The sequence below is a fragment of the Puntigrus tetrazona genome, unplaced genomic scaffold (assembly GCF_018831695.1).
Source record: "Puntigrus tetrazona isolate hp1 unplaced genomic scaffold, ASM1883169v1 S000001111, whole genome shotgun sequence".
Taxonomy (NCBI): domain Eukaryota; kingdom Metazoa; phylum Chordata; class Actinopteri; order Cypriniformes; family Cyprinidae; genus Puntigrus; species Puntigrus tetrazona.
The window spans coordinates 1,125,001-1,150,460 of NW_025048699.1; the positions used below are offsets into that span (position 1 = coordinate 1,125,001).

At 41.8% G+C, this 25,460-nt stretch overlaps 4 protein-coding genes across 10 annotated transcripts in view; 1 reads left to right on the top strand and 3 right to left on the bottom strand.

Moving 5' to 3' along the window:
* Positions 1 to 402, top strand: part of rln1 (relaxin 1) — a 1,544-nt gene extending 1,142 nt beyond the window's left edge. Inside the window, exon 2 of the mRNA XM_043234288.1 lies at positions 32 to 402. Within this exon, the coding sequence (XP_043090223.1) occupies positions 32 to 225 (194 nt within the window). The 3' untranslated portion in view covers positions 226 to 402. The remainder of the gene's footprint in view (positions 1 to 31) is intronic.
* Positions 403 to 2,861: 2,459 nt separating this feature from the next.
* Positions 2,862 to 18,659, bottom strand: jak2a (Janus kinase 2a). Of its 4 annotated transcripts, XM_043234272.1 has the most exons (25): positions 17,690 to 18,042; positions 17,393 to 17,570; positions 14,170 to 14,349; positions 11,961 to 12,084; positions 11,770 to 11,887; positions 11,351 to 11,496; positions 10,988 to 11,279; positions 10,795 to 10,914; positions 10,562 to 10,719; positions 10,361 to 10,472; positions 10,051 to 10,237; positions 9,847 to 9,968; positions 9,456 to 9,590; positions 9,287 to 9,374; positions 9,064 to 9,191; positions 7,662 to 7,800; positions 7,430 to 7,581; positions 7,203 to 7,353; positions 6,348 to 6,481; positions 6,088 to 6,277; positions 5,017 to 5,141; positions 4,746 to 4,918; positions 4,193 to 4,310; positions 3,443 to 3,556; positions 2,862 to 3,360 (listed from the first exon to the last, which is right to left on the bottom strand). In XM_043234272.1, exons 3-25 carry the CDS (start codon positions 14,336 to 14,338, stop codon positions 3,253 to 3,255), a joined length of 3,303 nt encoding a protein of 1,100 aa, XP_043090207.1. In that variant the 5' UTR covers positions 14,339 to 14,349; positions 17,393 to 17,570; positions 17,690 to 18,042; the 3' UTR covers positions 2,862 to 3,252. The 4 variants fall into 4 exon arrangements, 3 of the variants coding, with proteins under 3 accessions (XP_043090207.1, XP_043090205.1, XP_043090206.1); XM_043234270.1 differs by lacking the exons at positions 17,393 to 17,570; positions 17,690 to 18,042 and adding an exon at positions 18,050 to 18,659; XM_043234271.1 differs by lacking the exon at positions 17,393 to 17,570.
* Positions 18,660 to 18,812: 153 nt separating this feature from the next.
* stard4 (StAR-related lipid transfer (START) domain containing 4) lies at positions 18,813 to 22,447 on the bottom strand. Of its 3 annotated transcripts, XM_043234284.1 has the most exons (7): positions 22,293 to 22,419; positions 22,144 to 22,166; positions 21,965 to 22,057; positions 21,836 to 21,885; positions 21,479 to 21,605; positions 21,064 to 21,178; positions 18,813 to 19,830 (listed from the first exon to the last, which is right to left on the bottom strand). In XM_043234284.1, exons 3-7 carry the CDS (start codon positions 22,055 to 22,057, stop codon positions 19,607 to 19,609), a joined length of 609 nt encoding a protein of 202 aa, XP_043090219.1. In that variant the 5' UTR covers positions 22,144 to 22,166; positions 22,293 to 22,419; the 3' UTR covers positions 18,813 to 19,606. The 3 variants fall into 3 exon arrangements, with proteins under 3 accessions (XP_043090219.1, XP_043090218.1, XP_043090217.1); XM_043234283.1 differs by lacking the exon at positions 22,144 to 22,166 and having other exon boundaries at positions 22,293 to 22,447; XM_043234282.1 differs by lacking the exon at positions 22,144 to 22,166 and having other exon boundaries at positions 22,218 to 22,403.
* Positions 22,448 to 22,541: 94 nt separating this feature from the next.
* On the bottom strand, positions 22,542 to 25,431 carry dtwd2 (DTW domain containing 2). Of its 2 annotated transcripts, none has more exons than XM_043234280.1 (6): positions 25,262 to 25,431; positions 24,455 to 24,545; positions 24,295 to 24,389; positions 23,379 to 23,571; positions 23,091 to 23,219; positions 22,542 to 22,902 (listed from the first exon to the last, which is right to left on the bottom strand). In XM_043234280.1, exons 1-6 carry the CDS (start codon positions 25,429 to 25,431, stop codon positions 22,732 to 22,734), a joined length of 849 nt encoding a protein of 282 aa, XP_043090215.1. In that variant the 3' UTR covers positions 22,542 to 22,731. The 2 variants fall into 2 exon arrangements, with proteins under 2 accessions (XP_043090215.1, XP_043090216.1); XM_043234281.1 differs by having other exon boundaries at positions 24,455 to 24,495; positions 25,262 to 25,390.
* Between the last annotated feature and the right edge of the window lie 29 nt (positions 25,432 to 25,460).

Consider the following 25,460-nt stretch of genomic DNA (forward strand, 5'->3'; position numbering starts at 1 on the left):
GTGTGTGTGTATGTGTGTGTGTGTGTCGCAGGTCAGCTGCTGCTGGACAGAGACGAAGAGCTCGTCCCGTCTCTCTCAGATCTGCTGTCCGTTCTGAGCGACACGCGCACCGGCGACCGGAAGAGAGACACCGGCGACCGGCGGAGGCGGAACTTCTCCGTGGGACTGGCGGGAATGTGCTGCAATCAGGGCTGCACCAAAAACGACATCGGCCGCCTGTGCTGAGACTCACTGATGATGATGATGATGATGATGAAGGACTCACTGACGAAGAACTGATGATCTCAGCGCTTCATTTGTATTTATTTATTTCCCATCTGTTCATATTACCACATGAATAAACATCAACTTCTTGATTGCAACTTTCATATTAACTAATATTTTATTCATGACCCCACACGAATAAAGGCTGCTGTGAGTGATTTACTCTAAATATCTCTAGATTCATAATCAAAGGTTCTTCATTAGTTCACCTTTCGGTTAAAGGTGGAAAAAACGTTCTTTAAATTGTCGAATTGCTGAAACGTTTTTGGAGGAAAAGAAATGTTTTTTTTTGGCGAACCTTCGGTTTGATCCGTGTGTTAAACTCTACTCAAAGCTTAAAAACAACAAAGACGGATCGTGAGGAAGAAGTTTCTACGAAGAGTCTGCAATATATTTACCTTCATGTGGAATATTTGTCTCAAGTGACTCGTTAAAAAGAAACCACACACTAAATTCATCGTTTTATCCTGTCAGATGATAACCAGGGTTTACTACGCATGCGCGCATCAGTATCGCGCCTTTTTTTGTCACTCCGAACAAAGACAAAACTGTATTTGCATTAGTTCACGCAAAAAGGGCAATTCTGTCATATCACTGACCTTCACAAATCTAAATATGTTTGATAAAATACGTGATACAGAAACACTGTAAAGACATCGGTACAGTAGTCCATGATCAGCATTGTTTGCGTTTAATAGAAAGCACGCATATGCTAGACGTAAACACTAATTAGTGAATACATTATGGTTTGCTCACAAAAAATATTCTCATAGCAAAACCACGATTGAACCCTTAAAATACACAAATTTATCACAGTCCTCTACGGGAGGAACAACTTTTGTTTTCTTTTAAAGTGCTTTTTTTCATTTTCCATCTTTATTTGTAAAACCGCTGTGAAGGTTGCGTCAATCTTTATATTTTACGCGCGGTTTCTAAGTTTGACGGAAACACGTTTCAAAAGCGCAAGCGTAATTAGAATATTCAAATGAGCGAGCAGTGACGTCACGACGCGTTCGAACGTCGTTTAACCGACCGGCGATGAATCGAATCAAACCAAATCGTCGACTCAAACCTGACCGAGCAGGTGCTCGTGGAGCTGGTGAAGGTAAGACGGGGGGTTTCTGTTCTGCCGCCGCGCAGTGAGCGTTTTACACACGTTGGACTTTTGTCAAATAACGGTCTCCATCATTAACCGCTAAATTCAAACATGAGTGTGTTCGCGCCAATCCAGAGACTCCTCAGCGGTTTTACACACACACACACACACACACACACACACACACACACACACACGACCTTTAAGTACATGTGAATGAACTCTAGCAACACCAGTGCATTCTGGGAAAAGAAAGTTTTCTGTGGTTTATCGGTTACGTTTTAATGAGCCTTGCGTGTAACTGATGACGAGTTCCGCTCATTTCACTCGGTAACGTTATAACTCGACTCATCGGTGCTTTGAACATTGAAACATTGCTTGTGTTCCTTTGAATTCAGTCTAGAGATGATTATAATCATGTAGCTATGATTTCATTTCTTAAATCAAAATTAGTTCCACACACAAACAATGAAATTAAACATGCTATCATTTGCAAAATGTTTTTATTTTACTTGGTTTTATACAAAAAGTAATCATGCTTTCATATCTTTGGGATACCTTTAACATTCAGTACACCAGTGTACCTTACATTAATAATAATAATAAAACCTCAGTCATTTAGTGCATTCACACTCATTCAGGTAAAGAGTCGTGCAGCTGATGAAGATTGTGATTAAAATGAACTTCAGCTTGAGGTTGACGGTTCTTGTCTGTTATTCTATTTCAAACGTCACACAAAAAACTCTCTGAGCATCTGAACGCAACACACAAATATCTACAGACATCTCAGCGAATATGAGATTCGTATGAATGGCATACTTTATAATTACTGTACACACAAACCTGCCATTAAAAGAGCTTTCAGTCTAATGATCTGTTTGTCCTTCTGCCTCCAAAACATCTCAGACAGAAGCATTCATGAAATACATGCAAACCCATGTGAAAATCATCTCTTGTATTCTGAGTGGAAAATACAAAATCATAGATCAATTTTTTTTATCCTTTATCCAGTCTCTCACACCTAAGGTAGGGCCCTATGAAATCCATAACATTTTTCCTTTTTTCCGTTTTACTTTATCTACACCTTTTTATTACTAGAATTAATTAATGATGACACACAAAATTTCACAAACGTATTATAACAATCATTTTAATCTTATTACAAGTTGAACAAAAATGACACTTTTAGGACCCTATGAAATGCTTATTTTTTTCCCTCACTTTTTTTTTCTCTTATTGCTACCACTTTCTGCCCTTTATCTAATTATGTGAATGCATAAAAACAACTTAATTTATTTAGATTCATTCTTAAAGTAGCCTTTGAAATGGTATTGTGTATTTACATTGTTTTATTGAAATTATTTTCTGTTATCTTTTAAGAACTGAAAATTAAACAAACTATGTTTTTGGCAAAAAGGATTTACTAGTAATATATATATATATATATATATATATATATATATATATATATATATATATATATATATATATATATATATATTGCCATTTATTCTTTAAAAAACAATTTTTACAAATATCTTTTGTATTAGTAGTATGTACAGTCTTCTGAACAATATTAATATATTTCTAGCACAATGGTTTCAAACTAAACCAAAGTTTTAGCACCCAAAGTTTTGCTAAACCAAGCTTTTTTTAAGCTAATATTTACAAATACTAGTCCATATCGCAATTAGATTAAAGTTTAACGAACTATTTTTGGATTCATTCATCTAAACTTGGACCACTTCCATGACATTCAGTGTTTACGGTAAATTAGGTTTTTATGAATGGATTCCGTGATTTGGTAATCATAGGGCCCTATTAGGGGCATCATCCTATTTCCGCTTCCTTTCCGTTATTCCTGAAGGGTCGTTCAGCGCGTCGGGACACTGTCAGAAGATCTTGCTGTCCTGGATGGACTCGACTCTCTCGGCGAGATCTCTAAACGAGGGCCGATCGCCCGGCTCTGCCGCCCAGCACTCCTTCATCAGCTGGTGAACCTGTAACACACACACACACACACACAGATGGGTCACTCTCTGCTCTCGCTGTGATTCGCTCGCTCGCGTGATCGGTCTTTACCTCGGCCGGACAGCCGTCTGGAGCCGGCAGACGATAGCTGCGCTTCAGCAGATCGATCAGGTGATAAACGATCATCTGACCCTGCTTGTCCTCGCCCATCTGCTCCATAAACACCTGAGACACAAACACCCGCCGTTACCGAGGAGATTCCACGTACCAGGATATCATGTTTAGTGTGATATTACAAGAAGAATTGGAAAAAAGTCTCAATTTTGTACATTTTAAAGTTTCTTTATTCTATCTAATGTACTTTTGAGCGTTCAACTCAAGAGCTCCAACCTGTGTTCTTAACCAGAAAAAAAGCTGTCATTTTGTTTGGGATATACAGTCTCAGTCTAAACTACATCCACCCTGGTGTTTTAGGAAACTAAACATGTTAGAATATAATAATAAATAAACAAATATTTCATAGGTGTAATTTTGGTTTATCTATTCATAAAAGAGATATTTTGAATTTAGATTTAAACCACAAGCTTTTACAAAAACATAACTCACTGCAGATCTTAAGTTTTGTTTCTCAGAAAACCTTTTGTTTATGATATATCACGATATCAAGATAATGTTGATAATATCATTACATCCCTATGAATTCCTGTTAGTGTTTGTTCTTTTTATGTGTATTGTTGTTATTATTATTATTATTATTGCTGCAGTCAGCAGACGTTTATGAGTCTTGGGGTCTTGTATAGTACAGACAGCTGATTTCTGGTAACTTTATGACGGTGTACGGTAACGATGCGGGTCACTTACAGCTGGAGGACTGCAGCTCTTGTCACTGTATGTGAAGAGTTCGTAGAGAACGACTCCGAAACTCCAGACGTCCGACGCCACGCTGAACTTGCTCTCAGTCAGAGACTCTGGAGCGTACCTTCATCAACACACAGCATCATCATCATCATCATCATCAATAACTCACTCACAGTAAGAACCGACACATTTCTTCATTTTTTAAAAAATAAAATGGGAAAAGACAATAATAATTATAATAATTACAACACAACGTTCGTTATAACACTCACACATAGTGTTCAAATTGCGATCTGTAATATTTTCTAATGTTTTGAAAGGATTCTCTTCTGCTCAGCAAGCCTGCATTTATTTGTACGGTAAAAAAATACATGCTTGGTTCAAGATGGGGGTCTCAAAAATGGCCGAAAATATAGTTAGTATAGTACAAAAATATGTTGGCATAGTAAATATTATTCAATTGTTGCTTTTGTAACATTTTGGCTATTTAATTTTAAAAAATGTGTCAAAATATATGGGGAAAATACGAAAGTTGAACGTTTGTGAATCTCCTCACCAGAATATAGGGCTCTCGCCTGGCTCGCGGACGGTGTAATACTCCTTATCCTGAGGAAGAACTTTAGTCAGGCCGAAGTCTCCGATCTTCACGCGAAACTCGCTCTCCACCAGAATGTTCCTGGTGGCCAGATCTCGATGGACGTAGCGCTTGGACGCCAGGTAGTCCATCCCCTAAACAAGCAGAGACAGAAAGACGTCAGGCCCAGTCGTGTGTGTGTGTGTGTGTGTGTGTGTGTGTGGGTGGAGAGAGAGATGGACGTTTCCAGCACCTTACAGATCTGAGACGCGTACAACAGCAGCTTTGTGTGATCGAAACGCTCCTTGTTTTTTGAAAGATAATCTCTCAAACTCCCGAACGGCAAAAACTCCATGACCAGACGCAAGTTCCTACGCCCTGAAGATGGAGAGAGAGAATCAGGACCACAACAGAACCCTACGATTTCACCAAATCCATAAAAGTGGAGTCATAAAAGTGGAATTTACTGTATAATGTGAAAAAAAAAATTACAGAATTTGCCCAATTAAGAATGGATAAATCTAAATAACACCTGCAGAAAGTGCCAACGGTCTGGTGATGTTTTATTTTACTGCATGATTTAACGAGTTTTAAATCCATGTGATTGTAATATTTGGCCACATGCAAACTCAGAGCGAGGGTACTTTTATTTTGAAAATGTACCCAATGTACACAAATTGCATGTAGAAAGAGGAAGGGTCTGTGAGACGCTGAGACGCTTGTAAATGATAGCAGATCGTCAGACTGCAAGCGTTCTCAAATGAAACCCAAACGAACAGCACACGCTGTAAAAGAACGAACAATATAACGAAAGGACTGTCACATGTTTTACAGCAAAATCTACTTCTCTGATATGACCTCTTTTTACCTTAAGGAGTAATATCGCGAGATCTCATGCGCTCCAAAAAGCCGGATGAAACCGCTCTGTATTTATACCAGCACTGGTAATTTTGTGAGAAAATATATATTTTTTTATGGAACAAAATGTATGGTAATTTCATATATACTGCCTTTTAAACATTCAAGTACTTTTCAAATACCTTTTACAAAAATATGTCTGTTTTCCAGGACTTAAATTTAAGTCAAATTCAAGCACTTTCAGCACCTTGTACAAAGCCTGTTTAGACTAAAAAAACGAATAAATAAAATTGTATTTGAAAAAAGTAATACAATTTCAATGCATCATTTATTTTTAACAAACTGTTTTTCTAAATTGTGTAGTTTCATGATTTTAATTAATCTGGTGTGCTTTTTGATTCATTTTTTTCAAATGCAACAGATTTAAAAAGAATGAAAACAGAAAAAAAAAATCTAAAGGGCTCACCGGCACTATAACACACTCCCTTGTACTTGACGATGTTCTCGTGCTGCAGCGAGCGCAGGATCTCGATTTCCCGCTCAAAGTCACGCAGGTGTTCAGCCGTACTGTGCTGCAGCTTCTTCACCGCCACCACTTCACCCGTGTTGTCCTGAAGAGGGTCGTAGCGGCACTTCTCCACGCTGCCGAAGTTCCCCTGCAAACAGAGACCAGAGTGAAGAGCTAGCGGTGAGGAGGATGAGGAAGATGAGGAGGGTGAGGCTCACCTTCCCCAGCAGCTGGAGGAAGATCAGGTGTCTGGCCTCAAACTGAGTGGGTTCCTGGTTCTGGAAGGCTCCGGTGAGACCCAGGGCCCGATGCCTGCTGGGAACCGTGTCGCTCTCCACCAGCAGCTCGTAGTCTGAGAAGCAGAGTCACCGGGTTATAATGAGTCACAGTTCTCAATATTACAACATTCACGGTGAAATACACGCTTTCGAATTGGTTTTGGGTTTAAGTAATATCTGTGTGGTTACTTCTCTCAGAATTGGCTCCGTGTGTGTGTGTTGAGACGAAACGCCCAGCATCTTCACTTGTGATGACATGCAACAATCCTTTCTAAACTAGGAATTCAGCGGGCGACTCTCATAGTGCATTATGGGAATCCTCTAGCCATTGAATTCTATAGCTTGTTTTTACGGTGCATTGTGGGATTGAATATGTGGACTCGAGAAGGTCCACCTCTTAAAAAGGCTGTACGGCTCATTTCTCCTCAATCAAACACACCTGATTCAGATCATCAGCTCATTAGAAGAGACTCTTAGAGCTGAAATGAGTGTCAAAGGAGAGATGCGAAATGTGAAGTGTTTTATACTGTAATAAAAGTTAGCTGACATATATACTTAAGCGTTATGAAAATACCCAAGATATATTAGGGATTTCCTGGAACATCATCAGTTCTATTACTTCTGTGATGTAATGTAGATTCTCAGCGCCCTCTGGAGTCCGGTATAAATGAAATACACAGACATAATAATTTTTACAGTGTACTAAGGTTTACAGGAGGCAAAAAAAAACACTTGGATGTGCCAAGCCATCAGAACAGAATCAAAAAACGCTGCTTCTCGCGGTGTTAGCGTTACCGGGCGTGAAGAGGCTGTTGAGGTCTCGGATGACGGCTCTGAACGAGGGCCGCTGCAGAGGCTCGTACTCCATGCAGGTGTTGATCACGCTGGCCAGTTCTGTCCACTTCGGAGCAGGGAGCTGGTGCTTGTCTTCGTAGAACAGCAGCTTCTGCACGACACACAAGAACATGAGTTAGCGACGGCGTCACGCGGATATCACAGAGCGAAGCGTGACTCTGCTGCACCTTGCAGCTGTCGTAGCCGGCGAGCGGATGTTCTCCGCTGCAGTAGATCTCCCACAGCGTGGTGCCGAAGCTCCACTTATCTGCTGCCAGACTCAGGCTCCTGCTGTCCTTCACGCACTCGGGAGGAACCCACGGGATCCGCTCCACCAGAACTACACAGAAGAGCAGAGGCCCGTCAGATAAACGCCGCTCCTCTGAGATCAAGAAACAAGACTGGACTCGCATCTCTCACGCTCTCTGGGTTGGACGGTGATGCTGATCCCCGGATCACTGAGCTTGACGAACGGAGACGTTCCTGTTTTTCTGTCTTCTTCTCGCGTCACCAGAACGTTCCTGGCGCAGACGTTTCCATGGATCAGGTTCTTCTCCTCCTACGGATCAGAAACATCTCTCATTAGTCTGGTGCAGCGCTGGGGGCGCTTACTTTTAAAAGTAGGGCATTGCAGTGTGATATTACTCTCTAAAAAAGTAACAGATTACATTACATTTTTACAGAAAGTAATGTTATGTTACTTTTTCAATCTTGGCAGGTTTGTTTTTATTATAAAACGTTATTTTTACAAATGTAAAAGCCCTTTCACAAGAAGTGAAATTAATCCATTTCAGGCTGAAGGAAATATAGACTAAACTAATCACATGAAGAATGTGATGCAGGAGAATAAAGTTCAACACTATTCAGTAGTACTGTGCGATATTTACGAAAATATTAATTTTTTCTGTGATTTTAGTGATAACGATAAATTTTGCTGAGTGTGTTATCGTGCTGGTATTTTAAGGAAGTTTGTGATATTCTTCATATTCTGTTGTCAGTTCACACTGATACAAATTATTCTTTTTCAATAACTATTCGATTTACATTTTAACGTTTATGAAGCTGATATTTGAAATCATTTAAATGCAAGACACTCTGAATGTGGAATTAAAACCGCCAGTAGGTGGCAGTAAGTTAAACCGAATCATTCACAAACAAATCACTGTCATGTTAGAGACGCAAAATAATGCTGTGGTTTTGTTCATTTTTTTTGCAAAAAATAGGAAATATGTCTAAACCAAGTCTGTTTATTGAACTTGAATTGTAAAAATATTTGTAATCATGGTCATTTTCGGAGAAAATCAGCACTCTTTCTATAAAATTGATTAACTAGGCTACATGAAATGTTAAAATTATACATTTTCTACCCCTACGTCTTGAATTTGTAACCAGGTTAAAGGCCTTCACGTGATGTACGTGTGCATGGTTTTTGCAAAATACTTCATAATGTCAAAAATCACACATTGTTGAAACAAAAATTACAATATTATTGCAGACAATATTTATTGCATACCCCTACTAGTCAACGATTACTAAAATACAAACTTATTATTATAGATTATTAGTATGGTAGAATTGGATCATCAAAAAGGTCAGTCTAGAACTACAGTAAGATCATGTTCACACACAACGCTCTGCACTTACTCCTGATTTCTCTCAACATGGCAACCCCAGAGCTGTCAGTCAATACACGACAAACAGGAACTGGAGATACTTATTTGAAAAAGTAACTCAAATATTTCCATCTAAATTGAAGTAACGTGTTACTTCACTAGTAATTACTAATCTGATACATAACTCAGACGCTGCTGGCGTCACTCACCAGGTGATGTAGCGCCCATGCTAGCTGCTTAGCCACCTCCAGCTTCCAGGTGATGTTGATGGTGTTGCGGTTTCGCTTCAGGTACGTGTCCAAAGAGCCAAAGCGTACATACTCCTGCACCATGATGTCTGAGAGACACAGACACTTACACACCTGACAGAAACGTGCGTGGGTGTATGTGTACATATGTGTGTAAGAGTGTGTGTGTGTGTGTGTTACTCACGCTCGTCAGCACAAACACAGACACCGTAGTTCAGCAACAAGTGTTTGTGGGATAGCTGGCTCATCATGCTCGCAGACTCGAAGAACGACTGTCAGAAAGAGAAACAATGACGTCCTGCGCTGAACACACTCGTAAACAGACAAAGACACTGGGTTTTTCCCCACAGTACCTCCGTGTAGTTGCGGTGGGTTTTATCCAAGACTTTGAGCACCACGTCCATCTTGTGAATCTCTCCGTAATCACCGAGCTCTGTCCGGACGCCACGGAAGACCTGCGTGAACGTTCCCTGACCCAGACTCTCCTTCTGAAGGCCGAGAAAACATATCAGCAACCTCATCAGAGATGCACGCAATCAAATTTTTTTTGTGCATTTCCAATTGAAATCCAATCATGTTTAGCAAGTGTGATCGGGGGAAAACTTTTTCTTATCTTCTGCTGTGTGTCAGTAGGAAATATCAGTTAACATTTCTAAAGATCCATTAGTTTTTAGGATTTAGTCTCAGTTTGTTCTGTTTCTTCATGTCATTCCGGACAGACTGATGATGATGATCAGATCTCACCCTCTGCAGATCTTCTTTATGGATCTTGTGGAAGATCATCTGGTTGACGTGTCTGAGCTCAGATGGAGAGAGACAGGCGTTCGAGCTCTGACTGCTTCTACACACCAGCAGATTGGATTTATCTGCAGACACACACGCACGTGTCACTCACAAACATACACTCTTCACACGACGTCCGATCTGAAGCAGAGCGGGGCTCCTGACCTTTGCTGCGCGGCGGACAGCGGCGGCTGAACTGGAACACGTGTCTGTCGGAGCGCAGCGCCTCCTTCTGGTAGTGCTGCAGTAATTCACCCAGACTGCTGAAGCTGCATTTAGCTCCGCTGAGCACCAACTCTCCCGAAAGAGAGCGGGCCACCAGACAGTGCTTGAACTCCAGCTGACCTTCAGACTGCTCACACACACACACAGATGGTCAATAAAACACACTGAGCTGAGAGTTAATCACTGTCTAGGATTGATTGAGATAAAGACATCCTCTGGCCGGTGATGTAATCCACGTAAACACACTCACCTCGACCACGAAGGACAGGAAGTACCGGTCGTAATCTTTCGGGCTGCACCTCAGGATATAAACACCTCTGTGGTTTTCACATCGACGCAAGCGGCTGATGGTGAACTCAGTCCTGACCCGAGAAAACAGTTTATCTCTGAAGACTGTGTCTGTCTGTCAGTTAGTGCCTGTGTGTGTGTGTGTGTGTGTGTGTGTACTCACGACACTGGCCCGTGGCAGCCGATCTGAATCTCCTCCAGGAGTCTGGGGGGAGCCACCTCCTTACACAGGTAGTGATGCGCGTCAGTGGTCAGTCTGTAGTAGCCGTCAATCAGCGAGACGAAGGACAGCGCCTCACTCAGAGAATGAAACTCCAGCTCCTGCAGGACACACACACACACACACTGCAGAGCTGATCTGAGCCGAGGATGGACTGAAGAGTGACCGAGTCTCACCAGAGTCTGACCGTCCCGTCTGTTGATGGACACGATCCGGTTCTCCACTGACCCGTCTTTACTGCCCTGCTTCACACTGATGTCGATGACTTCTGAGAAATCACAGTAAACCTGCAGAGCCTGAGAGACGGAGGGTCAGAGACGCTCTACTCACAACACACACACACACACACTCACACCATAACATGTTCACCTCTCGGTCCCTGGCCTCTGCGGCTCGACTCCAGCGGATCCCACGGCTCCCACTGACGAGGATGGACACGTCTCCAGCAGAAGGCTCGCTGACCTCGAACTGCTCGGTGTAGAAGGCCGGCTCCAGCGTCTCCAGACTGACCACGTACTTCAGCTTCAGGTCTCGCGGCGAGGCTTTACAGGAACTGAACTGCTGGATGAACCTCCTGAAGCGGAAGCGGATCCTCTTTCGAGTCACGAAGTGCTGGTTCTGGATGTGCTCTCGCATGTTCTTCGGGAGGAACGACTTATAGCTGCACGTGAACACAGAGGTCAGTTCAGACTCTACAGGCAGCGGCAGGTCAAAGGTCACGGGTGAACGTACCTGTTGTGGTTGTAGATGTCGACCAGTGACTTGGCCTTTTCTTTGGCCATACGCATCATATCGAGAACAACCAATCCCAAGCACTCTTCCTGAAACTCCAAGCTGATGGGAACGCTGACGGCGCCGCTCAGAAAATCTGACCTCCACTGAGACAATAAAAAATGTGTGTGAGTTACTCTAGCATCTGGATTGAGAAAAACAAGATTCATAGTCGAACCCTGACCCCAAATGACCCTAAACTAGAGGAGATGTTTAAAATGGAACAGAATGCTATGTTAAGATATAATCTTTCCATTGATGATCTTCATGCAACATGATTTTATGACTGCTTTTGTGTTCCAGGGTCAGATTTGTGATTAATTATTCAAACGATATTCAAAACACAGCAGTGATTGTGTTTGATGACTATAAGAGGTCACCTGAGCGAACAGGTACGCTGCAGTGATGTCATCGAGAACGGGTGTCTCCGAGCTCTTACAGACGCCGTACCTGCGGGCCGAGCTCGAGCCGCTGCCGTACCAGCCTGGAAAATAAAACCTGCAGACGGACAGGGTTAGAACCCGTTCCAATCCCAGCATGCACCAGTGCTGCAGCCAAACCCGGTGCTCACCTGATCCGGAACAGCAGCGTCTCATTGGCCGAGGCATCGATCTTGAGGATGTGATTGGGCGGAAGCCAGACGCGGTCTCGCGCTCTCATCAGTCCGAACAGACTGCAGTACGGGGGGCTGACACCTGTCAATCATTCACAGACACATCAGCTGTGACCTTTGACCTGGTCTGATCTGAACACATCCGCTCGGCCTGTGTGTGTGTGTGTGTGAGAACCATGTGTCTGTCTGTAAGTGTGTGTGTGTGAGCACCTGTAAGCAAGTTTGTGTAACTAACCTAAATAACTGACCAATGTTGTTTTCCGTGAGAAGGCAGAGTTGCGGCTTCTTGGCTGACCTATAACTCGAGGGATGACGCAACTTACATCGTACATCGAGTCAGAAGTCAGACAAGAAGCCGGATCTCGGCAGTCAGGCAGTTACTTAGGTTATAATTTTAAAGCTAGAAATATAATTTTAGTTACAAAAACCCACTCAATCTGCTTCAGAGGACTAATCCAAGTTTAGGAGAGACAGGATAAACTTTTTTTAAAAGCTCTGACTGAAAGAAGAAAGGCATATACACCTAGGATGGCTTCGGGGGGAGTAATATATGGGGTAGTTTTCATTTTTGGGTGAACAAATCCTTTAAAGAAGAAACTAATTTAAAAGAGGAAGTAAATGAGGGTGTGTCCTGCACACACTCACTCACACACACACACACACACACACACACACACACACACACACACTCTTAAACCCTTAACACTTAACACTCAGAGAGTAAACAGGAAGTGGTAGGAGTGGGAACAGGAAGTTTACCAGCCTACAGCTACATTCGAGCCATGTATGCAGATTAATGACCAGCTGATCATTTTTTCATGTGTTTTTAACGTTTTTTTGTCACACAAGAGTCAAAGCTAGTCCACAGTTTAGTAAACATCAGCAACCTCTAATCTAAATTGAATCTTCACTGTTTTGTATTTATCACTTTGATTTTTAACATTTATATCTGTTTTCGCAGAGTCTCTTCTCTGGTCATTTATTTTTATTTTAACTCAATCAAATCATTATTTCTTATAACTAGTGTACAGTTTTTTTTAACAGTTTGCAGGTCATTTTTTTAAATTTTCTATAAATAGCTGCTTGAACTGACTTGTTGAAGGTTAGATTAAACCTTCTGCTTCACGCTAAAATCTCACTGGATTATTATAATGCATGACATGTTAGTAAACTTTAGTCTACTGCTGAGCTAAAGCGACTAAACCAGCGGGTTCACCAGCGTTCAGCTCTTTTTTTTGAAGGTAAAAAGAGGCATAGAGTTGAAAGTTTTCTTCATGCAGATTTCACAACAGGTTCATGGGTCGCACAAATGAACCACACTGACCGACGGAGCCACTTCTGTTTCAGCGGAGCGTCATTCGTCCACTGACACCAGACGATGAACATTTCCTCCCTCGTTAATGAGCACTTTTCAAATATCAGGGTTTGGAGCGAAATGTACGGCCGATGTGTTTAAGGAAGCACTTTTATTTTGCCGGTGCTCACGTTCTTTCTTTTATATTATTAGCAATATAAAGGGCAAATATATTGGATATTAAAAAAATTCCCAACACACCCAACTATTCCTAGAATACAGAGAGCCCTGTTGATTACAGTGTTCACTTCCTTTTTAATTCTATTTTTATTAAATATTTATTCGTGAAAAATAGTATGCTTATTTGACTTTTTTTTTTTTAAATGCAACGATTTAAAGTTTCTTAAATATGTCATTAAGTCAAATTAAATTGCCCACAGACGATGCAAGGAATGCGACACGGCAGTTACACATAATTAACTAATGATGTTTTATGAAGACATAAAATATGACTGCTGATTTCTGCATGGTTTTTCTTTCATGAGTAAAGCCATAATAATCTGGCATGATGTTACCACAAACACACAAATGTGAATTCTTTTCATCAGTATTAAAAGGATAGTTCATAGCGTGTTTCTGGGTCTGTTTCACTGCTGGCTACGGAGAGCTCTCAGATATCATCAAAAATACCTTAACTTGTGTTCTGAAGATCGGCTACGGTACGGGTTTGGAGCATCCTTGAGTGAATGTTTAATACCGATGAACAGAATTCACTCGTCTGTACTTTGTGTGTTCGTGGGAATTTAAGGAACGCCAGAATTATTGGCCAGTATTTCTTGGCTGAAGTGACCCTGTAATAGAGTCAGGACTCACCGCACTCCTTGGCTGCGCTGATGCAGAGCTCTTCGGTCACGTATTCTCCGGCCGGATAGGTCAGAGCGTTCGGCTCGTCTCGGTACAGGCACACCGTCAAAGCTCCACTCGTCTGCTTCTCCGAGCGGCCATCGCACGGCTCCACGCTCACAAACGCTGTCAAAGCCATTTACGCTGCCCCTGAGGAGAGACACAGTCTGTTTTATTTAACTCTAAACCTCTGATTAACATCGGCTTAGACTGCATCTGCATAAATTCAAATGTCAGTAAAGAGTCAAGGGAAAGAGGATCCCCCATGACTTCACATCTTCTTCTTCTGTGAACACAAAGAGACGTCTGCCAGGGACTGGAAACGGCAGCATAATTATCGCCAGCAAAAAATATTTGAGATTGCGAATGCAGATCATCATATGACTCCAGAGGACTTTGATTGAAGCACATCATTCGTATAAACGACTGTCGCGGATGCTTGAAGGGGTTTCTGGGGCACGACGCTCTGAAGCCTTGTATCTTTTGTAAGATAAAGAGTGACATGAACATCCTGCTCAATACTTCAAAGTCATGCGGCTTCGCAGTGACATGATGAACGACGACAGCTTTGACGTTCGACGCCTTATTATTGGTTAGACTTTACGTGTATCCTACAGCTGTTAAAGAAAGAAAAGAAGATTTGACACTTCTGGATTACCCTCAATGCAAAACACTGAGGTCTGACCAGTGTCGTGGACAGTTACTTCTAAAAGTAATGCAAAGTAAAGTAACAAACGTGTAACGTTGTGTTAATTAATCACTTTTTATGGAAAATAATGCATTGTTACTTTTGCGTTACTTTTTATCACCTGGGCTGGTATTGCTTATTAGTTTTTACAACTGGCAACTTTTTTTTTTTTTTTTTTTTGGCAACTGTAAATGCATTTCACACCAAAAGTGAAACGAATAATTCTCAGTCTCTGAACTCACTCCTGATTCATCTTGACACCTGACACGACAGCCGTCAGTCGTTGTTAGCTTTAAAGTTATATGTTACTCTAATAGTTACATGAAAATGGTAATCTGGTTACGTAACTTGCGTTACTTGTAATGTAACACCCCTAACACTGTCTGACGTGTTTAATGTTTAATTAAAGCAGTTCTTTTCACAGCAACACTTTTTAATACCTCAGATTTATCTAATTTTTAAGTCGTACACACACACACACACAGTGCAGCTGAAAACCACATGCAAGAAAAAGAAAATGCACACTAAAATGAGCGTGTTGGTGTAGTGTGACAATGGCTTCCACTCTTACTCAGTTCATGTGAAACTTGTTATCAGTTGATTTGTAGGCTAATAAACCTTCTGAGCTTCACAGCGGCTGTAACGAGACTCTGGGGAATCAATGCGGCAAACAAATCAAAGTCGCTCGGTCCGGACATCAGTCTGGATTAACAGGAACGACTGTACGAACAATAATAACAAAACCAACTCGATTTGATCTGATGCAGGAACATTACAGAAACGTTCTTTTTCCTTCAGTGACTGTAGTTATTGTAGTTCACAAAGACACGCTCGGCTATAAGACTCTACCCACAATCCTCTAGCCAAACCAGTGTAAACTGAACAATTAGAGTTTGCTACTTAAGGGAATAGTTCACTCAAAAATTACCCCATATTTAACTCACCCCAAAGCCATCCTAGAAATATATGACTGTCTTCTTTCAGATACATTGAGTTTGTTTTTTTTTAAATGCATCCTGGCTCTTCCAATCTTGGTAATGCTGCTGGATAGCGGCCATTATTTTGAAGCTATATATGGATATATATCGGATATATCCACAATTACTGTGTTGTAAGATTAACCTATACGCCTTCGGGGGGTTATCACATGACCTCTGAAGCAGATCCGTTGGTTTTTGGGTGTATTCACAGCAGGAAAGTCCGCTGGTTCACTAGCTTCGGTCAGGACCAATACAATGTTTATTTTTTTGGTTTGGTGCTTGATTTCAAACTGCCTTTTTTTGCAAGCAAACCAAACAAAGCCACAGGTGTGCCGAGGTCATCCATTCATTGGACAGAAACCTCAGGCAGGAAAAAACAGAAAGTTCAAAAACAGCCTGATCATGGAGAGTTTTTATAGCGCGATTGTTATTGTGTTTCTTATTTTCTGCCATCACCTAACGCAATATGAATCTGGCGGAGAGAGCGTGCTCTTATATAAGGCATCCTGACCGTGGCACGGTGAAGAAAATGGACTACTGTTAAGTTTCACTTTCTTTTTACCTAACAAAAGATTATATTTACACCTTAAACAAACCGTACCAGAGTTGGTTTGGACCTGAACTGAGATCATCTCCTCAGCAGGGTCTCGGTTCGCTGTTTGTGCATCAGAGTGTGATTGCTGTATTCAGCTTCTTGGCTGAACATCGTACATCGAGTCAGAAGTCAGACAAGAAGCTGGAACTTGGCAGTATAATTTTAAAATATCATTTTTGTCACAAAAAGCCATCAATCTGCTTCAGAGAGCATGTGATAACCCCCTGAAATACTTCTGGATATATATATATATATATATCCAAATTTATCCAAACTTGGAAGAGCCCAGATAAACTTGACTGTCTTCATGTGAAAGAAGAAAGTCACCTAGGATGGCTCCGGGGTGAGTAAAATATGGGGTAGTTTTAATTTTTGGGTGAACTAATTCTTTACAAATAGTTCATGCCACGACAACAGAGCTTACGGAGACTCACATACTGAGAAACAAGAAAAGATTTGTCTGTCTCTGGTTTACTGCGAACCTCTGTGGTCAGTCTGATCAAAATGAGGAAATGAAAACATAGTGTGTGCATAATATTAAATCAAGCGTGACTTAATCGTGTGTGTGAGAGAGAGAAAGATTGACAGTCACTGCTCTTGGGTTTTTCCTGAAAACTTAATGACATGTTTCCATTAAAGCTGCAGGGTCTGTCCTCGTTAACGAACGAAGCCGGTTTCTGGTCGCGTCAATTAGATGCAATCCGAACGAGTCCTTTCACAACCTGTTCTGATTGAATATGATTCACTGATGCGTGTTATTACGAAGACAGAAACCGTAAGAAACACCAGAGCAGATCTGATCTGGAATCAGCCAGTCGGTGATTTCGAAATCACTCTGATTTCACATCTGTCCGTCATCATTCTCCACCGCCTGCCCCGAGTTTTTACAGCCTGCAGCGAGGAAGAACAAGATCTGAATGAAGAAGTAACCTGCAAAGCCCAGCGCTCAGTTGAGTGTCATCCTACTGTTACTCCGGAGCAGGGTTTAAAGGCTCTTCATATTTTTCCGTTTCCTCGCTCGCGACTAAATGACAAACGTCCCCTGAAGACCCGAAAACAAGCCCGCGCGAGTCCGGTCGCGTTATCAGGCGACGCTCAGCCGCGTTATCTGCAGAAGAACACTGCGTTATCACACAGCTGCCTGGAGAGATACAGAGCAACCGACTCCAGAGACACTTCTGGGCTCCCAGAAACACCACAACAATCCGCTCGACTTCGAAAACTCACCTCCGCCGAATCGGAACGGATCTCATCGGTCCCGTGCTGCTGCGTTCACACCGAAGAGTGAGTTTAAGGCACCCCTGTCAGAGTCTAACCACAGCCGGGTGTGAAGCTGCAAGCCTCCAGCGGTCAGAGACTTCACAAGAAACCAGCAGCAGGCAGAGAAACGGGCCACACGTGTGAAGATGAGGGGAAAACCACCCGATTCAGAGCGAAACAGAAGCAGGATTTTTCTGTACGCGGATCTTTAAGGACGAGCGCGCAAAGCCCTCAGGCGACAACGCCAACAAAACAAGAACCCGAACCGTGGTTCGACCCCTCACGAACATCTTTGCGTGTTTGCTTTCGTTTCTTAAAGTTACTCACGCCGCTGATCCTGTTGTCATGGAGACCCGAACCGAACCGCATCGTAATTCGGATTGACCCGAATCCAGCTGTCACGCTGCGGAGCGGCGGAAGAACCGAACCTCATCCGGATCAGGATCCGGAGACTCGGACAGACGTTAACTGAGATCAGCAGCCTCCGTTCAACTGCCGCGGGAGCGCGCGCGCACGCAGCGTCAGGGGGCGGGGCTTGCTCTTGCTCTGAACGCCGTCGCATATTATTCCTTAAAGAGACATCGGTTGAACGTCAAAAGACGACTAATTAACACTGAAATCGTTCCTTCTGTTTAGTTTTTGATTATCATTAAAGTAAAAGCTCTATATTTATACTGTTGTTCAAAAGTTTGGGATCAGTAAGATTTTTTAAGACTTTTTTTTGTTCGTCAAAGCTGCGTTTATGCAATGAAAAATATAGAAAAAAGTGTTAAATATTATTACAATTTAAAATTGTGGTTTTCTGTTTTAATTTACATTAACATAATTTATTCCCGTGATGCTGTGCTGAACTTCAGTATTACTAGTTTAACATGATCCTTCAGTTAATCGTTCTAATAATCTGATTTATAATGTTGAAAACTATTGAGCTGATATTGCTCAAAATAGAAATATTTCATAACAATATAAGTCTTTGCTATCACATTTTTACAATCAATTTAACACATTCTTGCCGAATAACAGTAAAACTTTTCAAAAAAATTAAAACTTACCCCAAATAGTTGAGTAGTTACAAAAGATTTCAGCTTTGATTACAGCAATAACTTTTATTTTAAAGCATATTAAAATACACTATTATCCTAATATAAAATATGATTGCAATTCACTTTTTTCCCTGTAGTTTTGATCAAATAAATTTGACTTTGATGAACATAAAACTTTAATTACACCTTTATTATTATTATTATTATTATGCATTGTTTATGGGCATTTTTGTTCTTAATTTATTTGTCCCCTTATTCTCTGCAGTACAGATCTGTAAAAAACAGAGATAAACAGGAAAATAACAGAATCAGTGATAACCTAAAGATTCTATAAAGCCGTGTAGAAATAAAGGGGATGATAAATGAATTTTAAGAGCAAATATTTGTCACCCTGTGAGAACATTTAAAACTGAACAAGTGTTTTAGAAAAGGTGGTTAAAATGCAGCCCCTAAAATACAAACATTTTCCCTCGATGGTGGAGGGATCCTGCTAAAATCAGGTTTTGGTGAGCAGAGATTTCCACTGGTCAGAAATGTTTGATCATTTGTTAAACTTAATATTGCAATCTGCCTCATATCACTGCCTCCTTGTATGGAAATAAATATGACAAATAGTCGCTGGTATTAAAGTACAAAAAGTGTCACACAGAGAAAAGTAACGATACGAGTAAATAAAAAAAATTATACTTTGTTTACAATTTTACAGAATTTTATAAGAATAATTACACCTGATTTCAATCACATTAAACAAAACATGAACAAAAACATAACAGGAAGTGCAGTAATAAATGTGTCGTGATGATTATTTACAATTTCAGGTATATCTGTGACTTTTTGAAAGCTAAGCTTTCAGAGCTCGTCTCAGTTGGCTGTAGAAGTCGACCAGTCCGCTGGCCATGGCAGTGTCCACCGCCGTCTGCGGCAGCATCCCTCTCAGGTCCGGCTGGATGTATCCGGTCAGCAGACTGACCTCTGAGTCCTGCTCCGGCACACAGAACCAGCCACAGGGATGATTGAACCCTCGAACGAACCCCGAGCTCTGCTCCTCAGACTCCACGCTCACACCTGCACACACACACACACACACGTTGGTATTTGCGGTTTTATGAGGACTCTTCATAGGTGTGATGTTTTTATACTGTACAGACTGTATGTGTTAGTTTTACACCTAAACCTACCCCTTACAGGAAACTACATTTTTAGATTAAAAACCCCCCACCATTTAGTATGTGTTTAAGTCTTTTGAATTATGAGGACACTTGAACCACCTTCAAACTGTAATACCCCTGTCATAACCATGTCACTGGTAATAATTGCGTTCTTCAGTGTGAATTCAGAGTCTTCTAAATCAGCACAAAACGTGCACAAGGTTGGCAATTTGCATAATAAACTCCCAAACCATCAGATAGAAATATTTGAATATTTCGAAATGCTGGATTTTTGAAGCTCTGATCCGTAAGCTCTACTCATCAGCGCGAAAACCAAAAAACATCAAATGTTTTAATTGACATGTAACGAATCTAGAATATATGAAAGGTCCACTTTTTGAAATGGAAAAATAAAAACAAGTAAATGTTCCTATAAGCCACTTTTGTGTTCTGTTGCCTCTGTAATGCAATTCATTTGGTTAATACTGATTTTATTTAATTGGTAACTTATTCTTCTTACTCCATGGTTTTAATTGGAAATGTAAAAAGGATATAAAAATACTCTTTTGAATCTGACATAAAAGACATAAAAATGCCCTTGTAAATCATTAAAAGGCTCGTTTTTGTTATTGATCACAAGGTGCTCCTGAATATACCTATATTTTTTGAATTAGCAGCACAAGAGTCTGTGACCTCTGACCTGTGAATTACGTGACCAACAGCACATCTAACCTCGTAGCTGAATTAAAAGAACATCAATTTAAACCTGCAGCGCTGTAAAAAGGTGGAGTGGTTTTTTTTTGTATTATTATTTACATTTTAGTTTTTACAATGGCGCTGCAGTTCGTGATTTCATATCACAGCCATTGATGAGTATGAAGAAATGCATCAAAAATGTTTTACTTTACTGCAATGCTCCAATCATTTAAAGAATGTTTTTTAAATCAGATAATGTCACGTGGATCCATGTGACATGAATTCACAGAGTTCAGCAAACTTGAACTTTGGAGCGCAGTGAAATTTACGATCTGTGTTTACTGTATCTCCTGCATTCGGCCGCACGCGAACACAAGTCAACGGAGATAAACGCGTCACGTCGAGTGGCTTTCTGAAACGATTCTGACCGCGGGGACGGAGACCAGACACTGACCGCAGGACAGCAGGCCGAGCTGATAGCTGGTGGTGTAGGAGAAATCCACAAACTCTCTCGGAGAGATGATGTTCCACAGCTGCCCCGCGGTGGTGTACTTCACAACACAGCAGCCCTGAAAACACACCAGTCCTTCATGAAATGCTTGTCTCGAGACCGTTTAGCCGCAAAAAACACGCTTCAGTCTAATCAGGGATTCCAGCTTGATCCTGGAGGGCCGGTGTCCTGCAAAGTTCACCTCCAATGTCTCAACACATCTGCCTGGAAATTTCCACTAAACCTCGTAAGAGCTTGTTTAGCTGCTTCGGGTGAGTTTGATTAGAGTTGAAGCTAAACTCAGTTGGCCTCCAGGGCCAAACCAGATGAATGACAGGTGTTTTTTTTACTGTGGTTGTGAATCTGTTAATCTGTTCACCTGCTCTGGGGTCTGCTGGACCTCCAGTGAAGTGATCATTTTGTCCCATTCCAGTCTGCGCGGCCCGGGCCGGATGAAGTCCATGATCCGCTGCGGAGTGTCTGCTACGATTCCTTCAGCTTTATATCTGCAGACACACAGCGAGCAGCTCAGAAACTTACTCACAGCCTTAAGGACTAACTAGCAATTACCAAATCTTTGATACACTGGGCAACTTGGAAATGTTCAACTTTCGGACTATGACCAATCTAAAATATATAGAAATGTGTTTATAGGGGAAAAAATCTAATTCTAAGACTATTCAAAGTAGTCAGTGCATCATTAACTACTTTAGAGGTTTTTTTTCTTTACACTCACAGAAAGCCTCCGAACTCCTCCGAAGGTCTCCTCCAGACGATCACGTCCCTCTGAAAGAACAGAAGAACGTTTTCCGCGCGACGTTAACGTGTAAACGGAACGGAACGAACACATTTAAACGGAACTGACTGCTTTCTTGGAGACGCTCCACTCGGATTCATTCAGACTGTGATACGACTCCAGAGTTCCCTGAAGTTTCGCTGGACTGATGTGTGAAAACATCTGGAAGACATCCGTTACTTCATTTATCGTCTTATTACAGCACTAAGCTGTCCGTTATTAATGCAAACATACATTACTAACGTTACCTAAACCATTATTAATGCAGGAGCTGCTTGGGTGAATGAAAAAGAAACTGTTACGGTAATAAATTCACACTCACTTCTTTAGAAAGCATCTAAAAACACAGTCAGCTGATTAAACGGAGAAAATATTAATAAATACGATCGTGTCGTACCGTGTCGGTGAATATTCGCTCAGATGAAGGTAATTCTAGCGTTTTGTCAGATGTCGATTTCTCATTTCTGCTCAATAGCAGTACCCTGGGCAGCCAATCAGAAGCTCCGACTCCGCCTTAAAAGTATTTGCCCTCTTTTGATTGGCCGAATGTAGCTAGAGGCGTAAGGATGCGCGAGCTGATTGGCTCTCTCTCTCGGATGTTATGCTCTCGCTGGTTCTCAGATTTATGACAGCAGGGGGCGCCAAACACGTCACACATCAACCGCTTTAATGCTTCACACAAGAATAAAATCATAGTCGTTCAGTAAACATTACAGTAGAAGGAAACATCATCCAAACAGAAGGCTCACGTGAATATTGCTCTGAATTAGTAAAACTATAAAAAACAACGTAGTCTCAGTAGAAGAATCTGAAAAATAGGCTGTGGTTTCAAAGTCTCATATATTCTGGTTGGTGATGAGTTTCTGCATCCGGCGAATCTTGCGCTTGTTTTTGGGCATGATCTTGTTGTACTGTCCGTTTTTGATGAGATGCTCTTTGCTGTGGTGGATCTGAGCGCCGTGTTGCAGCTGAAATGAGCACAGAGCCTGCAGAGGTTTGAGAAGAACCTGAGAGAAACACACACACACACACACACGGTCAGCATCAGAGGTTTGAGAAGAACCTGAGACACACACACACACGGTCAGCATCAGAGGTTTGAGAAGAACCTGAGACACACACACACACACACACACACACACACACACACACACACACACACACACACACACACACACACACACACAGTCAGCACCTCCGGGATGCTGCGGTTCTTCTCCATGATGGAGAGCGCGGCGGCGGCACACTCCAGCGTGGACACACACATGTTGTTGGGCTGCGTGCGGATCACATACTGACTGGAGGGAGCGCTGCGGAGCTGCACCTGCAACGACACACAGTCAGCAAATTAAACCAACAATCACCCAATCAAACAGCAGCCAGGTTAATCAGTTTTGACCAGGAATGTCTTTCAGTGCATCTCTGATGTCTGATGAAAGCGTGGTTCAGCTGAACACAGCCTGTATCTGACCAGAGAACTGACCTGTCTGGGCAGCCGCAGCAGAGCGTTCCTCAGGAACATGTCTTTGGCTTGACTCCACGTCCCGTCGATCAGAATCACGCTGTGCTCCGTCGCCGTGAAGTCTGTGCTCAGATCCTCCAGATTCTCTGCTCCAGCCCCGGGATACAGCAGAAGAGTACTAGAGTCTTTACACACCGCCGCCAGCTCCGGATACCTGACACACACACACACACACACACACCAGCTCAGCACTAAAGACCATCTCTCTCTCACAAAAACTCTCTCTCTCACTCACACACACACACAATCTTTCTTTCTCTCTCTCACACAGACACTCCCTCACTCACACACACACACTCTCTCTCTCTCTCACACACACACACACACACACACTCTTTCTCTCTCTCACACACACACATTCTTTCTCTCTCTCACACACACACACTCTTTCTCTCTCTCACACGCACACACTCACACATTCTCTCTCACACACACACTCTTTCTTAATTTAATATTACAACAAGTGCCTTGTCTGTATGTTTAATGTCTGTATATTTAATGTTGCACTATTTATATTTTAGATACTTTACCTTTATTTTATTATACTTTAGTTTTTATGTTTTAATCTCTTATTCTGCATGTTTGCAAGGTCAGAAGGGAAGAAATTTCATCTGAAATTTTCATTCATGTTGTACATAGAGCATATTTGACAATAAAGTTGACTTGACTTGACACACGCACACACACACACTCTCTCACACTCTCATGCTTTCTCACTCTCACACACACTTTCTCACTCACATTCTCTCTCACACACACACTCTCTCTCTCTCACACACACACACACACTCTTTCTCTCTCTCTCATTCACACACTCTCTCTCTCTCTCTCTCTCTCTCTCACACACACACACACACACACACACACACACACACACCTGTCTTCAGAGAAACGTCTGCCCACAAACACCCGGCACTTCCCCGGCGGGAGGCAGGCGGTGAGGAGAGGAACGGTGCGTAGAACCCGGCTCTCCTGCAGAGACAGAAGGACACTCACTCATCTGAGAGCAGCAGCAGCTTCCAGAGAACGGAACTAACCTCAGCCGGGTGCTGGACGATGTAGAGGCGCGTGGAGACATCTAGAGGACGTGGCGGGAGATAAGGACACAGACACACCTTCAGCGGACGACTGGAGAGAAAACACAGCGTTCAGAGAGGAGCTGGACACAGAGGACCACAGAAGGGCCTTCAGAGATACGCTGCGGAGATTGATTTGTTCTTCAAACCTCATATTCCTGATGTTTTGGCCAAATATAGTCAGATTATAAACCATACATCAGAGGAAAAATTACTTATGTGCATAAATCAGTTTAAATAAAAAAATCACCCATATGTCTGGTTTTGTAGGGACATATATATCTAAAAAAATGAAGAGTTATTAATTTCATGTTGATTCAGTTCATAGCCACGATGGTTTTAATTTAATCCCTCATTATACTGATGATGTGCGGGGTCAGGATCTTCTGTCCATCTCTGTGCTCATCAGCGTCAATTTCAACATTGACTCTCACAATTTATTGTTTAAATCCCATTAGAAGTATGAAAAACTTTTATTCCAATTCTTAATGCATTTGATAAAAATCTCCTATCATAATATCATCTGCTTCAGTTCATCATTCTGTTATTTTTCTGTGAAACAGCTTTGACATGATCTTTATAAAGTGGACTTGATTGAGGACTGAATTTATGATGAGAGAAATTGAATAGATAACTGAATGGTTGGCCATTGTGTTCGAGTGAGTTTGTTTGTTTGTGTTTGTTTGTTTGTTTGTTTGTGTGTGTGTGTGTGTGTGTGTGAGTGAGTGAGTGTGTGTGTGTGTGTGTGTGTGTGTGTCTCTGTCTCACCAGCACCGGAAGCAGGTCGGGCGTCTCTCGCTCTTCTCCACAGGAAGATCAGAAAGCACCGAAAACCCTTCATCATCACAATCTTCATCTCTCCGCTTCTTTTCTTCCTCGTCTTCATCAGCATCCTCGTTCATGTCGTCTACTGTGTCTTCATTAAACAGAGAGTCCATTGTGTCATATTGCTACGGTGTATCACGCT

Excerpts from the sequence above, each read along its gene's own strand:
- stard4 (XM_043234282.1), bottom strand. Across the intron at positions 21,886-21,964 it reads GGAGCGTCTCCAAGAAAGCA|AGGGACGTGATCGTCTGGAG; the intron begins GTCAGTTCCGTT and ends CTGTTCTTTCAG. Across the intron at positions 21,606-21,835 it reads GAGGAGTTCGGAGGCTTTCT|ATATAAAGCTGAAGGAATCG; the intron begins GTGAGTGTAAAG and ends GTGTGTCTGCAG.
- dtwd2 (XM_043234280.1), bottom strand. The coding sequence starts at position 25,431 with ATGGACTCTCTGTTTAATGAAGACACAGTAGACGACATGAACGAGGAT. Across the intron at positions 23,572-24,294 it reads AGACGTTTCTCTGAAGACAG|GTATCCGGAGCTGGCGGCGG; the intron begins GTGTGTGTGTGT and ends TGTGTGTGTCAG. Across the intron at positions 23,220-23,378 it reads TGCTGCGGCTGCCCAGACAG|GTGCAGCTCCGCAGCGCTCC; the intron begins GTCAGTTCTCTG and ends GTGTCGTTGCAG.
- jak2a (XM_043234270.1), bottom strand. The coding sequence starts at position 14,338 with ATGGCTTTGACAGCGTTTGTGAGCGTGGAGCCGTGCGATGGCCGCTCG. Across the intron at positions 11,497-11,769 it reads CAGCGTACCTGTTCGCTCAG|TGGAGGTCAGATTTTCTGAG; the intron begins GTGACCTCTTAT and ends TTATTGTCTCAG. Across the intron at positions 4,919-5,016 it reads ACGCGTCTCAGATCTGTAAG|GGGATGGACTACCTGGCGTC; the intron begins GTGCTGGAAACG and ends CTGCTTGTTTAG.